This window comes from Pogoniulus pusillus, chromosome 3 (assembly GCF_015220805.1).
Source record: "Pogoniulus pusillus isolate bPogPus1 chromosome 3, bPogPus1.pri, whole genome shotgun sequence".
Lineage (NCBI taxonomy): Eukaryota > Metazoa > Chordata > Aves > Piciformes > Lybiidae > Pogoniulus > Pogoniulus pusillus.
Genome location: NC_087266.1, coordinates 45,667,184 through 45,688,066, shown reverse-complemented (window position 1 = coordinate 45,688,066; position 20,883 = coordinate 45,667,184). Strand labels below are relative to the sequence as shown.

At 37.3% G+C, this 20,883-nt stretch overlaps 1 protein-coding gene across 3 annotated transcripts in view; it reads right to left on the bottom strand.

The window, feature by feature from the left end:
• NAA16 (N-alpha-acetyltransferase 16, NatA auxiliary subunit) overlaps positions 1–20,883 on the bottom strand; it is a 68,599-nt gene that overhangs the window by 27,640 nt on the left and 20,076 nt on the right. For 2 of the 3 annotated variants that reach the window (XM_064174590.1, XM_064174575.1), the window contains exons 6-9: positions 15,117–15,270; positions 13,114–13,233; positions 11,004–11,099; positions 7,524–7,630 (exon numbers count right to left, since the gene is read on the bottom strand). In XM_064174590.1, coding sequence (XP_064030660.1) covers positions 7,524–7,630; positions 11,004–11,099; positions 13,114–13,233; positions 15,117–15,270 — 477 coding nt within the window. Of the gene's footprint in view, positions 1–5,684; positions 5,771–7,523; positions 7,631–11,003; positions 11,100–13,113; positions 13,234–15,116; positions 15,271–20,883 lie in introns of those variants that run through there. The other variant, XM_064174583.1, reaches the window with a different exon arrangement.

The window sequence follows — 20,883 nt, the reverse complement described above, 5'->3', positions numbered from 1 at the left end:
ATTAACTTTAAAATGCAAGTTGCCACCACATGAATTAATGGAGAAGTTTAGTACTTTATGGCAAGCTCAAGAAAGCCAAGTGAATAAACCTCCAAAGGCAGTATGAGAAGGGTATGTTTTAATGTTCTCAAGTGAAAATAACTACAATTACTCAAAGTACACTCATCAACATTGGTCCTGCTATACACAAGCACCTCTCAGCACAAGAGTACTCTCTAAATTAGTTGGATAGATTTTTCAGATGAGGACAACTAGAGTTAATTTCCACACTTAGTCCAACCATTGTTTTACACGTTGCCACTGCAAAAATGGTTTGTTAAGCTGTTGCCCTTTTAGTCTAACAGCACATAAGGAAAACAAGAAAATGAGTACAAATTTAAAGCCATACAAATCCAGAAGCTGGTACTCAAATATGTGCACTATTCCCTCAGCAGAAGTAACAACTGAAGGACAAAGGTGAGTTGGACAATTGGCAATGTGTTTGGGAGTCAGAGCTGTTAAATAATACATTTTGAAATTCCATGCTATGACTCAGTTCCCCAAGCATCACCTGCTGGAGTTCCACAACTTCTGTTCCTGGCATTCTCACCTTCAACACAGTATATAAAGGTCCCAAGCCTCTCTGGCTCAGAATTCACATGAATTAAAATTTCCAGTTGAAGATGACAGATCATGGGACTTGTGTTACCAACTCTCACAAAGCACATTTGTTTTGCAGGTTTGCCACTACATTTGTCACTGTAGAAAACGGGAGGACAATCGGTACCTGGAATAGGGAGCCTAAGTAATAGTGATTAAGAATTGAAGCAGTGATTTACAGAACACAGCACCTCATTTAAAGCTTTACATACAGCACTTGGAGGGTTGGACTAGATGACATTTGGAGGTCCTTTCCAACCCATACCATTCTATTATTCATCAAGCATTAAAGACTAACAGCTCCACTAAACATCGCCCAACACTTCTGCATTAACAAAGGAAGTCAAGATTAGGAGTACAGCACACTTCGACCACTCCATAGTGTCACCCCAATAATCAATGCTGTAAAACATTAAGAACATCAGCAGGTTCACTGGAACAAACTGTCTAGGAAGAAGGAACATGATCTTAAGGCAATTAAAACTTCACTAGAATTCTATCAACATCTCATCCTCCAATTTGCCTTCACAATACTAGATGAGAGCAAACTTTGCTTCAGTGAACAACTATATGAACAGCCTGGCCAAGTGATTGATGATTTCTGAAGCTTAAAGTATTCTTTGCACAGTTCTCTAAGACTACAAGCAGATGATTGCTGATGACACATCAAATAGTAGCACTATTGGAATTTGAACTGTGGAACACTGTAGAAATAGAAAGACAGAATGCTTGTCAGTTTGAGAGCTTCAAAATCAAGAAACATAGATGGAGAACTGTACTGAAAGTAGGATTAGATTCTTTCATATTTATAGATAGCACCCTCAGGGTAACCTCATTTCACTGCTGAACAAACAACTTGCTCTGTTGGCAAATGCCTACCCTGAAGCAGTATGTACAAGATGCTTCATTTCACATGCAATGAACCATGTACATACTCACATTTAACATGCAGTTAAGGCAAGTCTGCAGTTATCACCAATGTTTTAAGACAATTTAAAAGGCAGATTCTGTGACAAGGGCCTTTTTCCCCCTTTGTGAATAGTCCAAGAAGGGAGAAACAAGAAATTCCAGGAACTGATTAAGACGACTGTGCTAGTAACCTGATATCAAAAAAATCACAAATCACAGCACCCAGATTAGGGATCTCAATGGGCACTCATGTCTATAGGTGTGTCTGGTTTTATTGTTTCTGCACTGTTTGCTATTGGATCTTGCATAAAAGGCACTTGTCCCAGTACTGAAGTATTAGTTACACATCTAGCTTACTAGCAAGTCAATGACTATAAGCAGATCCTAGACTCGAAGGTGAAATTTGGGATACTGCCAGAGCATCATTAAAGCTGGAAGAGATCTCTACAGACTGCCTAGTCCAACGTTGCTCTACAGAGCAGAATCAGCTGAAAAAGATTACTTTTGGCCCCATCCAGTCATATTGACTATCTCCAAGTACAAAAACTCCTCTACCTGTCTGAATGTGTTCTTTTTGGCTGTAGTGCTGCCTTGTATTCTAAGCTTTGCACATATCTTGTTTGTTCACAAGAAGTATCAGGTTGGTTTTTTTTCACTCTTACCTTCAGAAGTTTGTACCTTTAAGATCCCACTTGAGCCTTCTTTTCTCCAGACCAAACCACCCTAGCTCTTTATATGCTACAAACTCCAGTCCCTTAACCAACTTCATGGCTTTTCTCTGAATCCTTTTCAGTATGCCCACATGCCTCTTGCACAGGGGATCCCAGAAGCAGATTCAGCACTGTTTCTCACCAGGGCTGAGCAGGCTCATTTCCCTCAACCTTGCATGCAGCCCAAGATGGTGTTCACTTTGTCAGAGTACACAGATGGCTCATGCTCAGTTTGATGTCTACCAGAACTCCCAAGATCCTTTCCTGCAAAGCTGCTTTCAAGCTGGTCAGGCCCTAGCCTGCACTTCAGGATAAGGTTATTCCTCCCAAGGTACAGGACCTGGTATTCTTGTTCAACTTCCTTTCAGTCCAGCACAATCCTCTTGTGCATCACTTCAATAGTTTGTCTCTGTTATGAAACAATGTCAAAAATCACTGCTAAAGGCCAGATAAATGATCAACTGCTTGCCCTTCATCCACTGCGAAAGGCATTTCATCATAGAAGACTATCAAGTTAGGCATGATCTGCCCTTCATAAATCAGCTTACTCATACCCACACTTTGTCCCTTTGCGTCTTCAGCAATGGTTTCAGCTTCACAAAGATTGAGATGAAGCTGACTGTCCCATAGCTCCTCATTCTCCATTTTACACTCCTTGAAAACAGGTGTGACTTTTGCTTTGCTCCAGTCCTGAGGAAACTCCACCCACAACAATGGCCTTTCAAAAAGTTGAGCAGCAGCACAGTGACATGGTCCAGCTCCCTCAACAGTCAGGGATGCACTCCACACCCACATGCACATGTCATCTGTTGAAAATTCTGACCTAGTCCACCTCTACTGAGATGTATTTTAAAAACACTAAAAGGGACACCCATAGGCACACCAAAAAAATCACATAAGTTGTGTATGTTCTCTATTGGCTTGGTACACTAAGCTCACTACTTTTATCAGCAACCATCAGAAGGCATTAAGAAGACTTACCCTACAAGTGTTGGATTTGAAATGAGAATCTCATTAGGAAAGATAACCAGAAATTATTGTAATGGAAGTGCTTTAAATTTCTCTTGATTGTGCTTTATGAAGAGATTTGAGGTTGGGTTTTTTTTTTGCTTCTTCGGTTTGGTGTTTTCTGGTTTGTTCTTTTCCCCTCCTCCCCTTTTTTTCTTTGTGTTTGGGTTTTTTTAATCTTTTTTAGCACAACAATGGAAGTTGTCAATGAAGTCATCAATAACTGATACCATCTGCTTATTCTTGATATGTAACATTAATGTGCTTTCAGATGTGTAAGGGAATAGACACAAGTATCATCAAGAATGCACAGTGGGTTAAAAACTCACTCCTAGAAGGTAACAAACAAAATTGCTCAGCTTGATGAAACTGATCTCAGGTTTCATGATAACAGCTCTGTTACCTTCTAAGGCATCCCAGTTAGAATTAGTTAGCAAATTGTAAGCACTTTCCAGTGTGACTGTAAAGTCAAATATAAATCTCCACATATCAAACTGAACATGAGGTAAATATACACTTTTTTTTTGCTCCAGACTTAAAGAAAAGATATTACATAAATCTTTAACAAGCTAAAATCTCCTTTGTTATTAGGGAAGGCTTTACCTCAGAAGTAGTTATTTTGCATAGCACAAACAAAAAGCTGTATATAATCCTTCCTGATTGAAAAGATTTCAGATTGTCATACCTCTGATTACTTGAAGTATCTTCCAGCAGTAAACTTTTCTTCCACAAAGCAATTTGCTTTACATTATCGTACTGTATCTTTCCCACTAACAGCAACCTTCTGTGACTTCACCCACATGATATGAAACAATAGTTCTAGGTTAAGTGTGAAAGATTAAAAACATTTTCCCTCCTTACAAAGTATCTTCAGTGAAGTGGTGCTCCACACCTTTGTCTACTTAATATTTGTGGAAGCATGTAAACAATTCCAAGAAGGAAGGAAGGCAGGCAAGAGAACTTTTGAATTTCTATATTATTGTGTACATGTACTTCTAAAGATGTGGTGTGCTGTAAATATAGCCTCATTTTAACTCCCAACCATCTGAGCTAGTCTGGTCATTCCAAGTGCATGGATGAACAACCTGGCCACAGCAGAGAATGACAAGAACCTGTTGAAAGAGCTACAGTAGATCAGTTTAGGAAAGCAAAAGTGCAGACAATTAAAACTCTTGGAGAGATGTTCATTACTTTTCTCTAGAAGTAACTGGTAAAGCTTGCTCAATGCTAGTTTCATAGATATGAAATACTTGTGCAACAGATACCCTGAGAACAAGTACAAACAGTTCCCAGCAAAACTCAGTGAAATGGATGGGACACAGGACTCAGAGCTCAGACATCTGTAGTTAAGTAAGCAATTTAGACGCCTGTGCCCCCACTACAATCAAAACAGATCTGCCCAGAGCAGTCAAAGGGAGTCTCGATACTTGATCCACTGATAACATGCAGGAAACCACATATGGTGGGGGAAGCTGAAAAATTCTGATTTGACTGACCTAAATTCACATGCCTGAATCTAGTACTTAAATGCTATTCCTTGACCATGACAAAAAATTCAGAGTATCTGGGAGACAAGCAACCAAACTGAAAATTTTTGAAACCTGAACATACATCTGCCTAAACCAACTCATCTACCCTGAAACAGCCAGAAGAAGGAGAGAACTAAGGACAACTGAGAGGCTGAGGGAGCTGCGATTGTTTAGCCTGGAGAAAAGGAGGCTCAGGGGAGATCTTATTGCTCTCTACAACTACCTGAAGGGTGGCTGTGGCCAGGAGGAGGTTGCTCTCTTCTCTCAGGTGGCCAGCACCAGAACAAGAGGACACAGCCTCAAGCTACGCCAGGGGAAATTGAGGCTTGAGGTGAGGAGAAAGTTCTTCACTGAGAGAGTCATTGGACACTGGAATGGGCTGCCTGGGGAGGTGGTGGAGTCGCCGTCCCTGGAGCTGTTCAAGGCAGGATTGGACGTGGCACTTGGTGCCATGGTCTAGCCTTGAGCTCTGTGGTAACAGATTGGACTTGATGATCTATGAGGTCTTTTCCAACCTTGGTAATACTGTGATGAACTATACCTTTTTAATCAAATACTGCTTTCAAATAGTGTTCAGTGCAATACACAGGAGCACAATATAACCTTTACCATAAGCTAAGAAGTGTCAAAAGACAAAGACTACATTCCTCGTCATCCAGATCCTTTAGACACAGCTTATTGATCCTCAGTGACCTCTCAAAAGATTTCAAACAGTACAAATTCAGACACCTAATCCTCCTAAATTTAGAGGGTAGCAAATATGCAAAGGCAGTACCAGAGAAGGATTTTGTCAAACAATTCTCAAAATAAAACCAAGTGTAACTCAAAGAAGTTAATTCTCTAGTGTATTTTTGATGTATTCAATTTGTTGAACAATTAACCTTTTAAACTCCTTAACATCTTTGATCAAGTAAATGTTAAAACACTAAAGCACTGCTGGTTAATCATCAGATGATCAAACCATGGCTGAACTCCCTGAATAAACAGAACAAAAAGAAAAACACTCAGAATTCTCTACATCTTTTCTGATGTTACTTCCAAATGAGCAGCAAGGCTAATTTAGATCTTTACCACAACAGTGTCTGTGACTGGAATACAATGCATTGCTTCCAACCTTGGTATCTGGAGTCTAAGCAGTATAAATATTGAAAATTATTTCTAAAAATCTACCTGAACAACCTTCTCTTTCATCTGGTCAAGTCCTAAAGCTTTTCAGCTCTGTACATCTGAAGCTAAATTTTACTCTAGACATTTACTCTAAATCGTAATGTTAATAAACTGGTTTTAAATACAAAAATGCCACCATTTTTTATTTTAAACCTTTAGTATGAAGTACTGACAGCAGATAACATTTTCCTAAACACATTACACGGACATTTGCCCTTTACACAACTACTTTCCCCCCTGCCTTGTCCAAACAGAGGGAATATCAGTATTTCTTGTCTATAATAAGCTCCTCTTTACCTCCTCGCACAGGTGTAAATGGTGTTCTTAAACATGTTAAGGAGTACTTACTGAGAAATATAATCATGAGACACTGATTTGATACTATGAAGATAACTAGCAGCAAGGCACCTTCTTCCTGGTTAAGTCTTCCCTCAAACATGATAGTTCCTATTTCAGTCCTTGTTTACCCATCATCTCAAAAACAATTAAGTCCTATTTTTTCATACACTAAATAAATTTAACTTCTAGATTTTCATCTTCAAATGGCAGAGGTAAAGCTTCCACAGCACTGACTGTACTTCTATCTAGATAGTGTATCAACTTTCAGTAGTTTATATGAAGTGAGCACTAGCAACAGGCACTGTAGAAAAGCTTGTACTACAATGATGCAGAATTTACTGGAATTGTCAGCCATAGAGACAGTAGAGATGGCATTCTCCCAACAGAAGTGTATTGAAATACACTACATTAAGGAAACTAGTAAAGCAACTTTCAGAAAGAATAGTAAGTTTACTTCAAATAAAGAAATAGCCACTACTGTTTGATGAGCTGCATGATGTATTTAGATTTTTCCCAGCTACCAAAAAAATCTCTTCTTAGCTAGCAATTGACAGAACACCCAGCTTTTTTTGCTTGTAGCAAAAGGATAGCAACATCTGAATAGACAGGTCTTTATTTTCTTCTGCACACATTTTAGTAACATGCTTCATTTTGAAACTTTTTCATTTTAGCTGACAAACTCAGACCAAAGAAGTACATCTGAAACAACAGTCCTACCACAACACGATTTAGACAAAAATGAGAGTTTGTAGAAGTGTAAAAACTGAACAGTAAGGTTTTAGCTGAAGACTGAAATAAGAAACAAGCCTTTGTGGTAAATGCTACTGTATTCATGCAACTCAGAAATGTACACACAGCAGTAGCTATCTGTGTGATATTTTAATATCACTGACTTCTGGTGACATCATAAACCATAAGTTGAAAGAATCCCAACACTAAGTAGTACATAAAAATAAAGCTCCTGGTTAGTTTTAATTTTTTTCCCCCAAGGACTGCAGTGCATTTTGCACCAATTCAACTTCAAATACTATGATGTCAACTGTTTATGAAGGTTTCATAGGTATTAAGCATTATGTGCTGATTCACAAAGGACAAATAACCACATTAAGGAGAAATGTTCAACAGTTAAGTTACAGGAAAATCTACATAAAAACAATCAGATAGTCTATTAGAAATTCAATATAGAAGGCTTCATTAAAACCAAATAAATACTAAATTTTACCTTTTCTGGATTGTAATATAAAGATTTCAAAGTGGTAAACAAGGGTGGGCAGCCTTTACTGAAGTTAACCCTCAGGAACTTATCCATTAGTTCTCTAAATTTTTCACCTAGAAACAAAAGTGTATTTGATTACATATCAGTGATTGCAAGTGTTATATAAATAAGCACTAATTGATGTGTAATTCTGGATAGAGTAACTGAGAAACTGCAATTATGGGTTTCCTTTTTCCTATTATTTAAGAATAAGATGCAAATACGCTCCAGTTAAAGATCAAACACTGTTTGCTAATGTTTAGGAGACTGTTGACAAAGGCATAGTAATGGTTCTTAAAACCCTAAGGTCTATTAAAAAGATAGAGTATTAAGTGCTGGCTACAGAGGATGTAATCAAGAGCTATTTCCAGCTAAACACTGGAAAAAAAATATAATGGTAGGCATAGCTAAGCACTGGAACAGGCTACATGGGAGATCTTGTAAGAGCTCCATCACTGGATGCTTTTAAGTTAGAGCAATGTGTATTAGAATAGTGCATCTATGAAGTTATCCTGCTTTGAGGGAGAAGGATAGATGAAATGAACCCACTACCTCTCTTTTAGTCTTTTTTATGAGTAGGACATAAGTTCCACTTATAACGATTGTTTCTGGAAACAGAAACAGAAGATTTACTTTTGAAAGGTTAATATATCAGACCCATCTTTATAAAAATATAGCATCAGAAAGCCAAAAGTCTGATTTAATGAAGTTCTCTGATAACAATCACAGTACTTGCAGAACGCCACCTGTCTGAGAAATATTTCCAGATGGAAGTACAAGCAAAAAAACCCAACAGGAATTTAAAGAGAATGTAAGAAGATATCCAGTTAGGAAAACAGCTGTCTCATTTTTATACCCATCCTGTAAAGTGGTTTTCTTCAGTTGTTTCAGCTCATCTGGGTTTCCTCACATAGGAATGAAGTTGCTATGTGTAACTGCCTACTCTTGCTGGGGACTCCAAGTCTCTAAACATGGAAGTATTACACTTCAAATAATGCTAACATACACCCATAAAACTGATGAAATAAACCTATTCATTAAGAGCACATTACAAATTCAGTTAAGATTGTTTATAGATATTCAGATACTACTGCTTTGTATGTAACATTCTTATGTACTTCCACCAGTTCTTAGTTGTCCTACACTCACTGTAGTCAGCATTAAGTAACTCAGGTTATTGCCTCGCTGTACTAAAGCAAACCATTATATAGAGAAACTCCTACTCCCTGTGGGTAGACTGGGCCATAAGCACATGTTTTATTACAGACTGATTAAAACTCCTTTTCTAGCACTGCAAGAAACTCCCCTACATGACAAATAAAAAAACATTACCCCAGTTTCTTCTGTTTAATTACTCTAATTTGTACTTGTAATGGAAGAACTGTAATTCAGAATTTAGTAGAGCAAGATTCAAGGGTCCATTAAGTACATCTTTACTTATAAAAGGCAGAACACCTTTAAAACAAACTCTGAGTAACACAAAATATACAGCCAGGCACACAGCTATAATATGAAGCCAAGCTCAAAATTTAGTCTGAGGCACAGAACAGACCTGACCACAGGAACACTGAACCCACAGCAACTAACCCAAATCCAAAACTGAATGGCTAGACCCCAACCTCTCACCCTTGATCAGTCTGAAAATTAACTGTTAACAGCTTTCCTCCATAAAAGTAGTTTCCTGCTGGATCAAGTAGCTTTTTTAATCAAATACAAAGTTACTAAGAAGCAATGCATGGCAATGTCTAGGAATGACTGTCCTTTTAAAGCCACCTTGTAATTGATCATGTTGGTTGCAAGCAACTAGTCAGTGACCACTATGGAAGAAGCACTCATATCCCTCTGAAATTTACAAGTACTTCTCCAAACGAGTGCACTTCTAAATCTTAATATTCTCACTATTAACTCTTGACAACAGGAATTTGCATCTGCTGTACTTAAACACAAGAAATCATTTAATGATTTTAATCTAATGAAATTTCAGGGTATCAAAACTAGTCTTACACATCCATATCTGATACAAACTTAAACTAGCAAAAACAAGTTAGGAAAGCTTATGAAATGCTGTAGGAACTAGCCTACTTGAGAGATTTTTCTTGATTGATCTAATAATGAATTTTGCTTTCACTGACACCATTGCTATTGCAGGAACAACTAACCCTTGTTACCAAAGACACTTCCATTTAAATGAACTGTCAGATATAAGGTAACCTCATGCAGAGCATATAATGAAAACAAGTCAACAGCAAGATATACCACTAATAAAGATATTATACATTGTTTGCTATTCATTATCACAATTTCATTACAGGAGAAAAAAATATTACTTGTCACTCAAATCTAGCTCAACTGCCTTGACATTTGCCCTTGTGATTTCAAAGAAACAGAAATATCTGGGATTACATAAGGCAGAAGTATCAACTTCAGGGCTAAATCTCTTCTGAAGCAGTTAAACTCTTGTGATTTTATACAGGAGAAGAGTATGCACAGACTCAATAATCCATAAGTTTACCAGCTATGTGTCTGCAGTGTTTAAAGGTACAACAAATGCAGTGCTCAGTAAATGAGTTGAACCTCACAACATCAAAAGCATGAATAAATACGTTGGGTATGTGCAGCTGAACTTCAAAATCTCATGACTTGTGATATCTATGTATGTGATAATTATTTCCCAAAGTTTTCCACTGGAATTACAGCAGTTAGCTACATAAGAACTGCCTATTTTCATAGGGTTTACCATTTCATTTAGCCTCCTCCTTTGGAAGGTCAGAGCTTTCTAAATTTAAGTAGTACATACATATTACCTCCACAACTGAGGCTGTGTGTCATATATCAAGAAAAGATTTTGGAAGGACAGTCAGTGAAAGAACTTAGCTATAAAATCTTTTGTTCCTATTTGTAATAAGTTACCAGCACACCACCAGCTTCTCTCATAGCTTTAAGTTCTAATGTTTCTACAACAGTGTTTTACACTCAAGATACTCTTCTGTACAGTAGCAGAACTACACAGTACAAAATTATTCAACAGTTCAGTCCCATGCTATTGTGATAGTTATATGCATTATTTACACCAACTTTCAGTGTTTATATTTTAACAGATACCAGCTTTAATTCAAGTGTACAATACCCTCAAAGCATTTAACTTCTGATTTGTAACCTACATAATGCAGAAGATTACACACAAGAATTCCTACAACTATTCTGTAGCTTAGGCTTTACCAATACAAACATTACATAGTTCATATCACCCCGTTTGAGTGTGTTAACTTTTTCTATCGACTCCCAAAAGACAAATAATTGTCTATTGCAAGAGAAATGCATCTGATGTGTACAAGTATGAATAGATATTAAATGTACAAATAGGTATTAAATATACTTTCAACAGCCTGATGAAAACTTAAGGAAAAAGAACAAGAACTATTATGGAACAGATATGCATCTTGTTACCTGAAACAAAGTTTAAAGGTAATCTTCTAGGTGAAACTGCTCTGGGATGTCTTTTACTAACTTCTTCATAAATCTGAAGCCTCTCTTCTAAAGTGCCTATTATCAGTAAATATAATAGATGTAAGTAACATTTAAAAAAAGTTATTCTAAATGTTTAAGTGATGAACTTTAGCTAGACTACTTGTACAGTTTGCATTTGAAACATTTCAAACATATGGTGCTATTTTTTCCTGTTAAATGACAACCATTACCACGTAAAACTGTACTGAAAACAAACATGCTACATGTACAAATATGCAGCTACCAGCATTAATCACTGTAAAAATGAACTGCAAAAAGGACAATTACCTTGCAAATACAGTCAGACAGTACTAGAGTTTGGTTACTCTCAGTTACATGCAGACCTATTCATAATAGTTTGACATTCGCAGCTTCAGTGAACTGTTTCTTTCTTACTCAACATCCATTTCAGACATACTTAGAGAATTCTCAGAAATATACTGCACTTCTAAATGTAAGATCTACAAACAATATACTATACAACCAGCCTTTTTTTATAGGTCCATCTGGTAGCAGCAAAACCAATGCACAATACTGCCAGTCTAGACACTGAGCACCAGAACTATTAGTACCTTAAAGTTTAACAAAAATAAACTACTTAAAGACTTTCTTCCCACTCCTCCCCTTTCCCCCATAATATGCTTTGGAGCTCCAATGTGGTTAGAACTTAAATAAAGCTAATCTGTTGTTTTGAAATTCTGCTTTTGCACTATTAAAATAGATTTTGCTTTTAAATATTGTTAAATTCATGAAGTAATTTAAATAGAATTGAAGGTAAAGATCAGGACTATGACAATACATTTAATAAATATATGTTTTCCTCTCAGAAGGAAAACAACTTTTGTCACTGAGCTCAAATGTTGGGGGAGGGGGGAAAATATGTTACCCAGTGGCTCCAAGAGATGCAGAGTTCTAAAAGTTATACCAAAATAATGTTTGGATTGGAACTAAAGCATATAAAAGCCCTAATTGAAGTCACAAGTTGGAGCTCCAGAACTTACCATGGGGGAGGAAATAGTCCTAAGACCACCTAAAAAATAAAGTAGCATTATTAGTTTTATAAATTAGTACAGTTTTAATCTACACAGGATTTCACTATATCAAATAAACTACTGGATGGGTTTTCCTCAAGAACCACATACTGTCATAAACATTTAACAGAACAACACAGAACTCTTGGGTAATTTGTTTTGTGAGACAACTGTGAAACCAAGCCTTGTCAAAAGGACAACACTGCTCTGTATAATTGCAACAAATGCAATTTTCAATTCCCAATCACAAACTGTATTCCCAGGCCTTAAGAAACCCAGTTGTAGAACTTTGTAGAAGAAAGCTGGTTGATAAATACACTTCAGCTACAAGTGCTATGAATTATATAATTATAGTCTTGTGAGCTTATGATTTATGATGTCATCAGAGCAACTCCCACTAATTAGTCAGCCGTGAAATAAGCAAACTGCTCTTGTGCAGAAGTAAACACTTGGGATAGTTACTACTACAAAACATTTATTTCAGCATAACTTGTTGCAATACTGTAATTGAAAACAACAAAAAAAAAAACTATTTACTTTCCTGGAAAGGAAAAAAACACAGCATAATGGGAATAAGCATTAGAACAAATATTTTAAACACATTTATCACTTTCTCCTCCAAAGAACAGTCGGTTTAAATTTTTCAGATTTAAAAGGCGATCTGATATAAATATTGAGTATCCCTGTGCATGCTAAAGAAAGTAGTAACATCTGAGCCAATTTCTGTGGTGCATGACAGCAGGCTGCTAGATAGGAATGAACTGCTATTTGTTTTCACCTTCATGTGTGGTAAGGCAACAGTCTTTATGCAATCATGCTAGCAAATGCACCTTTAACATCAGGAAGGGAAAGACATGGTATTGGTATTTTCATGCATGTGAGTTTTTCAGTGATATTTCATATTCAAGACTAGAAGGAACTTCCTGAAAAGTCAAGTTTCTGAACTTAAACCAGTAATGTATCAAACAGGAGTTCTAAGTACATTCTGTATGTGTGTTTATCTGTGCATCTTAACTTACTAGGTTGCAGTGCCTTTTCCAAGCCTTCATAATAATACCAGTTCTCTGCATTGCGCTCAATTAACTCTTTGTATACTTCACCAGCTTCTTTCAGCCTTCCCAACTTCAACAACATCTCTCCTGAAAACACCACAGTAAAGAACTATTACTTGTGAGGAAAAAAAATTACTGATGGCTTGGGACTAAAGTTTACAGAACTACGTACATAAAGTTGGGCTTAACCATATGTAGCTATTTAAAAAGAGGTTTTGTTTTTCCAAAGGTATTTACTGTGTAGTACAAGTGCAACCTGAAGCTACCACACAGAGGTCAATAGTTTGGAGCATTTAGCATTTATGAAGATTTCAATGGCTGCAGCTGAGTGTTTGAAAGAGCTAAGTGGATGATGAAAAAACAAACAATTCTTCCTAAACTCAAACACATGACTATATTGCTTCTTGCTAGGCAGTTTACTTAACTACACGTGTAGTTTTCACATCAACTAATCAGTTTGTATCAGTTAAAGGACACTGGTTTGCTACTAAGCAAACCTGGCCTGCACACATTTAATTTTCTTTACAGCAGCCCATACTTCTTTGAAATGCACATCTGAACACAGAAAACATCAAGTGTTTTCACTGCTCCTAAGCAGTATTTGTACAGCATCAATGCTTTCTCTTTTCATCCCCACTCTATCAGCCAGCAAGCAGGCCAGAACTGACATAGAGTGGACACTTCACAAACAGCTGATCCAAACTCAAAAGGGATACTCAGACTTTGTAATGACATGCTTAGTGATAAGAACTCAGAAGCATTTGGGCTGGTGGCCATTGCTTGGAGAACAGCTGAGCATCAGTCTGCTTGTGGGAGACAAAGTGACTGCCTTCGCATTACTTGGAGATCTGGGTTGGTTGCCTTTTTTTCCTCCTCTTACTCCCTCTACAAAGAAGGACAACAGCACCTTAGCCTGTATTAGAAATAGTGCTGCCAGCAGGAGTAGGAAAGTGATCATGCCCTTGCACTCAGCACTGGAGCCCACATGTCAAATACTGTGTTCAGTTTTGGGCCCCTAACTTCAAGATCAGTTTGTTGGAGTGGGTCCAAAGAATGGCAACAAAAGTGGTGAAGGGCCTGGAGACCAAGTCTTAGGAGGAGCAGCTGAGTAAACTGGGGTTATTTAGTCTGAAGAAGGGGAGGCTGAAGGAGGACCTCATTGCTCCTTACAGCTAACTGAAAGGAGATTATAATGAGGTGGGTGACCTCTTCTTCCTAGTATCAAGTAGTAAAAGAAGAAGAAATGGCCTGAAATTGTACCAGAGGGGTTAGATTAGATATTAGGAAGCATTTCTTAACCACTCTGGCATTGGAACAAGCTGCCCAGGAATGCAGAGTCACTATTCTTGGAGATGCTCAAAAGCCATGTAGACATGGTATTTTGGGACATGCTTTAGTGGACATGGTGGTGTTAGATTGATGTTTGGACTCCATGATCTTATAGGTCCTTTCAAACAACTGTGTGATTCTACAACTTTACACTATGTAATTTTGCATATTCAGAACTCAGTATGAGTGCTTCAAGTCCCCAAAAGAACCGGGTTTTAAACCAAAAACGTCAACTTCGGTAGCCAATACAAGTAAGTCCATTAGAAAGCTTAAAAAGGAAGCAGGATTTTCACCTAAAAAAAGTGTTTGCAATACAAACTATTTCACAAGAGATAGTTTGATATCAAAACTGGGTTAAAACTAGCTCCAATTCACAGCTACTCTAGTATGCACTAGTAATACCTCTGATTTCCTCTGTTCCTGTTCAACGCAAGTTAAACTACCTGCATCCTATATCCACTTCAGCAAGGTGAGTTACTTGAGCACAGAAAGTAGTAAATACAGTGTAACCAGTTTCCCTGTAGTAATGGTTTCAAATCAATTAACAGATGTCATGCTTTGTCTTTTACTGCTTCCTCATATCTGAAAGCCAGTACCAAACATTTAGAACAGACCTGGCCAAGGGAAGAAGAACGACTTACCTTTAATTTCTTCTACTATTAGTTTATCACATATTTGCTTTTCATACGTCTCTATATGTTCTAAAGACTCCTGAAATAGATCTGCCTCTCTCATCACTTGATTTTGATATAAAATCAATTCACTATATTCATAATCTATTTTATTGGGTGGAATCTAGAGAGGAAAAAAAAAAGGAATACATTAGTTAACATTTACCTGTACCTCAATTATATGCAGTATTACAGAAAGCAAAAAAGTCTACAGAATATAGATCTGGTGTATTTCTATACCTATCCAAACACTCCAATTGTGAAACACCCATCATTTCCAGTCAAATCAGATTCCTTTAGGATATCCTTTAAGAGAACAGCAGAAAAAATCCCCATATTTCTCTTTTCTCCATCACCACGGTGAGCCAATTAACAGCATACAGTTCAATATGACCTGCAAACATCACAGTAATCATCTCCTTCTGAAAGATTCATGTACTCCATTATGATTTATGTTCCAGGGCAGATTGCTGAGATATCACAATATTCAACTACTCCAAAAATTCTGGGCAAGATTATTTCCAAGAGTAATGAATCATCCAAATACTGGCTATAGCTTGACAACTTTGCAGACAGAAAGCTTACACTGTTTTTCTCTAACCAAGTGTTCTAGGTACTAAATTTCAGTGCTTCAGGAAGTACAGTGCACAAGCACACAAAGAGTTCTTTTCAAGCATCTAAGTTTACCTAGAGGTCTGCTGCCAGTAGCATACTTAGGACTTTGTCTACAGGCTACAAGTAAACTAGTGGGTCATGCACTTTCCAGGGATACATGGGCCAATGAAATGGGGTGGCATTTTAAAAGTATTCCCTTCTAGGGACAGTTCCCTGAAGTGTGTTTAAGCAATAAAGAAATCTTGTCAGAGCTACATAATTATTTAATACTAAATGTTCTTCACTAATACACAGAAGTTACTTCACTTATGTATAAACTGCAAGGATTTCAGAGACCAACTGCAGAAGAACACAAACAATACCCAGATCTATACTACAGCTATGTGAAATATACTGCCTACCAATAGAAATCACAGAATAGATACAGTCTAACATGATTTCATTTTAACAAAAACAGGTAAGAGGGAGTTTAACTTGGTGAGTGCTCCTGACTTCTTTTCAATGACAAAGCATTGTTTATTCTTGAGCAAGCAACACTTCAAAGTCACACTGGTCACCAAACAGTAACTATTCTTCATGTCCCCAAGTAAAATACACTGCAAGTATCAACATTCAAAGACATTTTAGTAACTGCTGACATACAGCAAATGACAGCTAAGGGAATAAGATCAGATCCTGCACATATTGAAGTCAGCAGGTAGCATGAAATTTTATGTGTTTCTACTTCATCTGCAGCTCCATTTGGTTGCACTTTGGTGCATTTTTTATCCACACTAAACTTTAAGTCATCAATAAAAATCATTACCTCGAAAACATTTAACTGCTTCACAGAAATGACACATGCAACAAGGATTAAGTGCTTGAGCATGTCTTTCTGCTCATACTGCAATAGCACAGAACTGAAGCTGCAGAGCACCAACTTTGTTCTTGCTTCTTCACTTCCACATAAAAATACCCTCTCCAACACAATACACATCCAAATCCAAGAAGTAGTATAGCCTTTTGGCACATCATGAAATGGTTCTAGGTCCTCCAAACATGATTAACCCCAAAATCCTTACTAAAAAAATACATTATCAATTAACCTTTTTGTAGCTCTCCTAGCTATGCCAGACTCAAAAATTAGTGTCAAAAAAAAAACCCAGATAAAATCCCTACTACACAAGATACTTCACTGTAGTGGTTTAAGGCTTATTGGAATATTCCAATAAGAAAAAAACAGTACTTTCCTGAAAGTTCAGTGCAGAATCTAACTATATTAGATCACTGGTTGTAGAAGAACATTGATAAAGTCTAAATCACTCATTGGTTTGCCAAGAGGTCTAAAAAGCCAATATATAAACAATTCTTTCTTCTTGGCTCTTGGGCACTGGATCTCTTCACTTCACCCTAGTCTCTTCCACTAACCTTGACTGACCAGGTAACAGGTGAGCTTTGCTGCTTGTTTCCTAGCTGGGGAGAGAGAGGATGGCATTGGCCTCTTCTGGACTTAGTCTGGGGTGGGGGGGAAGATGTCTAAATTTTAATGTAATTGTAAATACATGCAAATATACTGTGTATGTATGCTTGTAAATTTAGCTTTGCTGTAAGGTACAGCTGTGTCTTACTTCCAACCTGTCTGAGCACTTAGCATTATTCCATAAAAAAAACACCTCCCAAGATTTTTAGAAGGTTTAAAAGTTAAAGAGACTTCAAAATCCCATGATTTTAACATGGAACTCATCAGAAGACAACTGGATTGCAACCCCCTGTACTGAACCTGAATAATCTGATTAAATAGTATAAATGCTAAGATTTTCTGTAACAAGTTTTCTGTGCAATTTTTATTGCTGCACAACACATCTTTATTCCTCTTTTACTTCAGAAGACTTACTGTTCTTACATACAAGATGTCTAGCTTACTCTTGAAGTCAATTCTACGGTTTCAAAATAAACTTCTTCCTCTCTTAGACAAAAAAACCACTCAACTTCACAACCACAGATGCCCTAACATAACTGTCACTGAAATAATGTGACAAGATTCAGCCAAAACATACCTAAGAGTAGACCCCCAAAATTCCAGAGGTTTCTGTCCATATCTGTAATTGTGGGCCTGATGCAGATATTAAGAATAAAAATTAAGGATAAAAAATTTAGTCTGGAAAAGAAGGAAAAATGGGACATAACAGTAAACCCAACTGCATATTTGTTTTACACCTTGGTTCCCAATGTTCAAGTTGTGAAGTGACTCTTCAATTATTTGATTTAACTTGGACAGGCTATTACATTTCCTACAGCAACATCTACATTAAGCCTTACAACATGGTTTTCACTGAAATATTGTGCATCTCACTGACTTACAGCTTCCAGATGATAGGTAATGTTTATCTGGATACACTGTGCAAAAGGAGTTACCATTCCAAATGATAACACAGTCATTAGAATAAAACTGTCAGTGGCAATGTTTTACCATTTTAATTTACTGCTCAATTTCCTCCCAGTATTTGCTCCTTCATTTTGACCCTGCTAAATAATTGTCCTATTACTCTTCCCAAGAACCAGTCTCTGAAGTATGCAAACACCTTTCTTTTTGTTTAAGCAGGGAAAAAACTTGCACTACACAGTATTTCCCCTACTTTTCTTGTCTTCCCATATTGTTATCTTAATTTCCATAACTTTCTGAAAAATAGTCACCAGTAAGTCTTAGTTTCTTTGAAAAAAAGAGAGACTTTTTGCTTCTCAGAAATAAGAGTGGGGTTTACTTTTTACCTGTAAAGTCAGCCCTGGGGGACGACTTCACAAGAAGCTAAGTCAACCTAACTGCAGCCTGAATCAACAAAGGCAGTTTGCTTCCCTCTATTATTCCCCTTCCTCTTTCCCCTCTCATCTCCCAGTTGTTCAGCTCAGCCAATCAATCCTTCAAAGGATTTTGCTTCTTTTTCCTTGTCACTATGGCTTCCTGAACCAGCCCCTCCACGAGTCCACCAGTGCTGCATAAGGAAGCGCTGGGAACACACAGGGAAAAGCCAGACTGCTGGTTTTGGTGAAAGTTTGTAGCTAGCTTAGCTCCATTATTCTGTAGTACTGCATCTTCACATACTCATCTGCCAGCACTACAATTCCTTGATCATTTTCTTGGTTTTACTGCTTGCTTTTGGCTGTTCACATCTGAATGTACTGAGCAATCCGAGTAAATGACTACATTCAGCCTACATTATTATTTACCAATTACTACCAAAGTAGCATTTTACACAACATGTAACATTTACTTAGTCACAGTAATGGTAAACAGTATCAGGCCTAATACAGATTGCCATAAGACTCCTCAAAAACATCTGTTTGTTGAACATTCCCATTCATTTGTGATTTGGAAACTCTTCAGTTTTTCAGTCCTTCCTTCAAGGCTTGGAAAACATCAAAGCTTATCACAGTCACACACAATATTCTATCAAGTCAGTCACAAAAACTCATCTATTGAGGTGGAGTGCATACAAAGTACAGGGCAAAAGGAGAGACCTATGAAGTAAAGAGTGCACCTCCTGAAAGATGAGCAGACTAGGACTATAAATATCCAGAGGCTGCAATAAGAGCATGTTTGGGACATTTTATGGAGGAACCAAAGCATAGCAAAATTGAACTGTGAACTTGCCTGGGCTTTCCTGACTGCCTGAGACCCAGCACATGTTGATTCCCTCTTCTAGTGGTTGGAGCTATACATAGGCCTGCACTCCCCAGGGTGCTAGCACAGTAAAGTACAAACCACTCTGCTTGCAAAGAAAAATGAAGCTAATGTGGTTGATCGTCCTTATTTTTAGTGTTTTGGAAGAGACAACAGAATGACTCAGTTCTCTACCAACCTCAAAAAAGAGGAAAGACTTGACAACCAATTCTATACAATCTCATGTTGCTCTACAAATCTCATGTATTTCTGTTATTTAATGCTTAACTATCTCTTTCACCATTTGCCTGTGACTGACATTCAAATCAACACTTGAACAGCTCATCACTCAAGTTGAATTTCCTCCTTATAGAAGTTTTGCAGGTATTTTCAGTTTTACTTAAAAATAGCATCAGAGCTTGGGATCTTCTGAATGATTTCTCCAGTTTAGGCTAAGATTTAAACTTGTGATAACTTGCACAGACTCAATTATGTTCACCTATGGCAGCTGGTATTTAAATCTGGCTTAGTCACAAAGCTGAAGAACACATCATCACAAATGCCCTCAAACAGGCATTATTTACATGCAACCTTTTAGAAAGGACAACAGCAACAGCATCAATTCCATTCTCTCCAAGGGGCTAACACCACTGCTAAGCTGCCTTAGTTCTTGAAAGAACCTCAATTTCTCACACTTCACTTGCAGTTTTTTCCATCTGTTACATATTAATTCAAACTCATTTCAACACCAAATTCAGATTCGGCTCTGCTGACTCACTCGAGAGCCATGACTTTTTGGCTGTCAAATACTCATAAAAGATGACCTAATTTTCTTTTAAATGTAGTCTTTTCAGGCTTTATTCAACCCTGAAATTACAGCTCTTGTCAAATATAATGTTATATACACCTGGCTCACAATATCCTTTGTTTAACCACAATACATGACCAAAAGACAAACGCTGGTCCCTCCTAGCAATTACTGATTTCTTTCCTAACAATTAGTAGCATTTCAGCTGTGTAAGTTCTCAGAGAGGATGTGAGAGTTTGTTGGGGTGGCTTTTATGTTGTTGTGGGATTTTTGTGTTTGGTTTGATGTGTGTGGTTGGTTTTTTGATAGGGTTTTGGTTTTAAATTGCTATCTCTAGCTCAGGGGTATCTTACTATCTACACATTATACTTCCAGCATATCTTCCTAGACAACATCTACAAATAGGATTTTTCTGTCCACATTACAGAATCATGAAGATATCCACTCTGTTGATCTTGCCTTTATAGTTTTGCTTTATCACTAGCAGAACAATGGAATGGCCTCTCTCAAAAGTCTATTTTCAATGATTTCAGCACTCTACCACTTTGTTTATTCCCAAGAACCAGTGCCACCAAATCTTAAAGAATTTCCAGCTGCACTTTATGTTATTTTGATACTAAGCACTGATACAGATGCATACAAAGCCATGAAAGTTTCTATTCACATTCTCTGTAGAG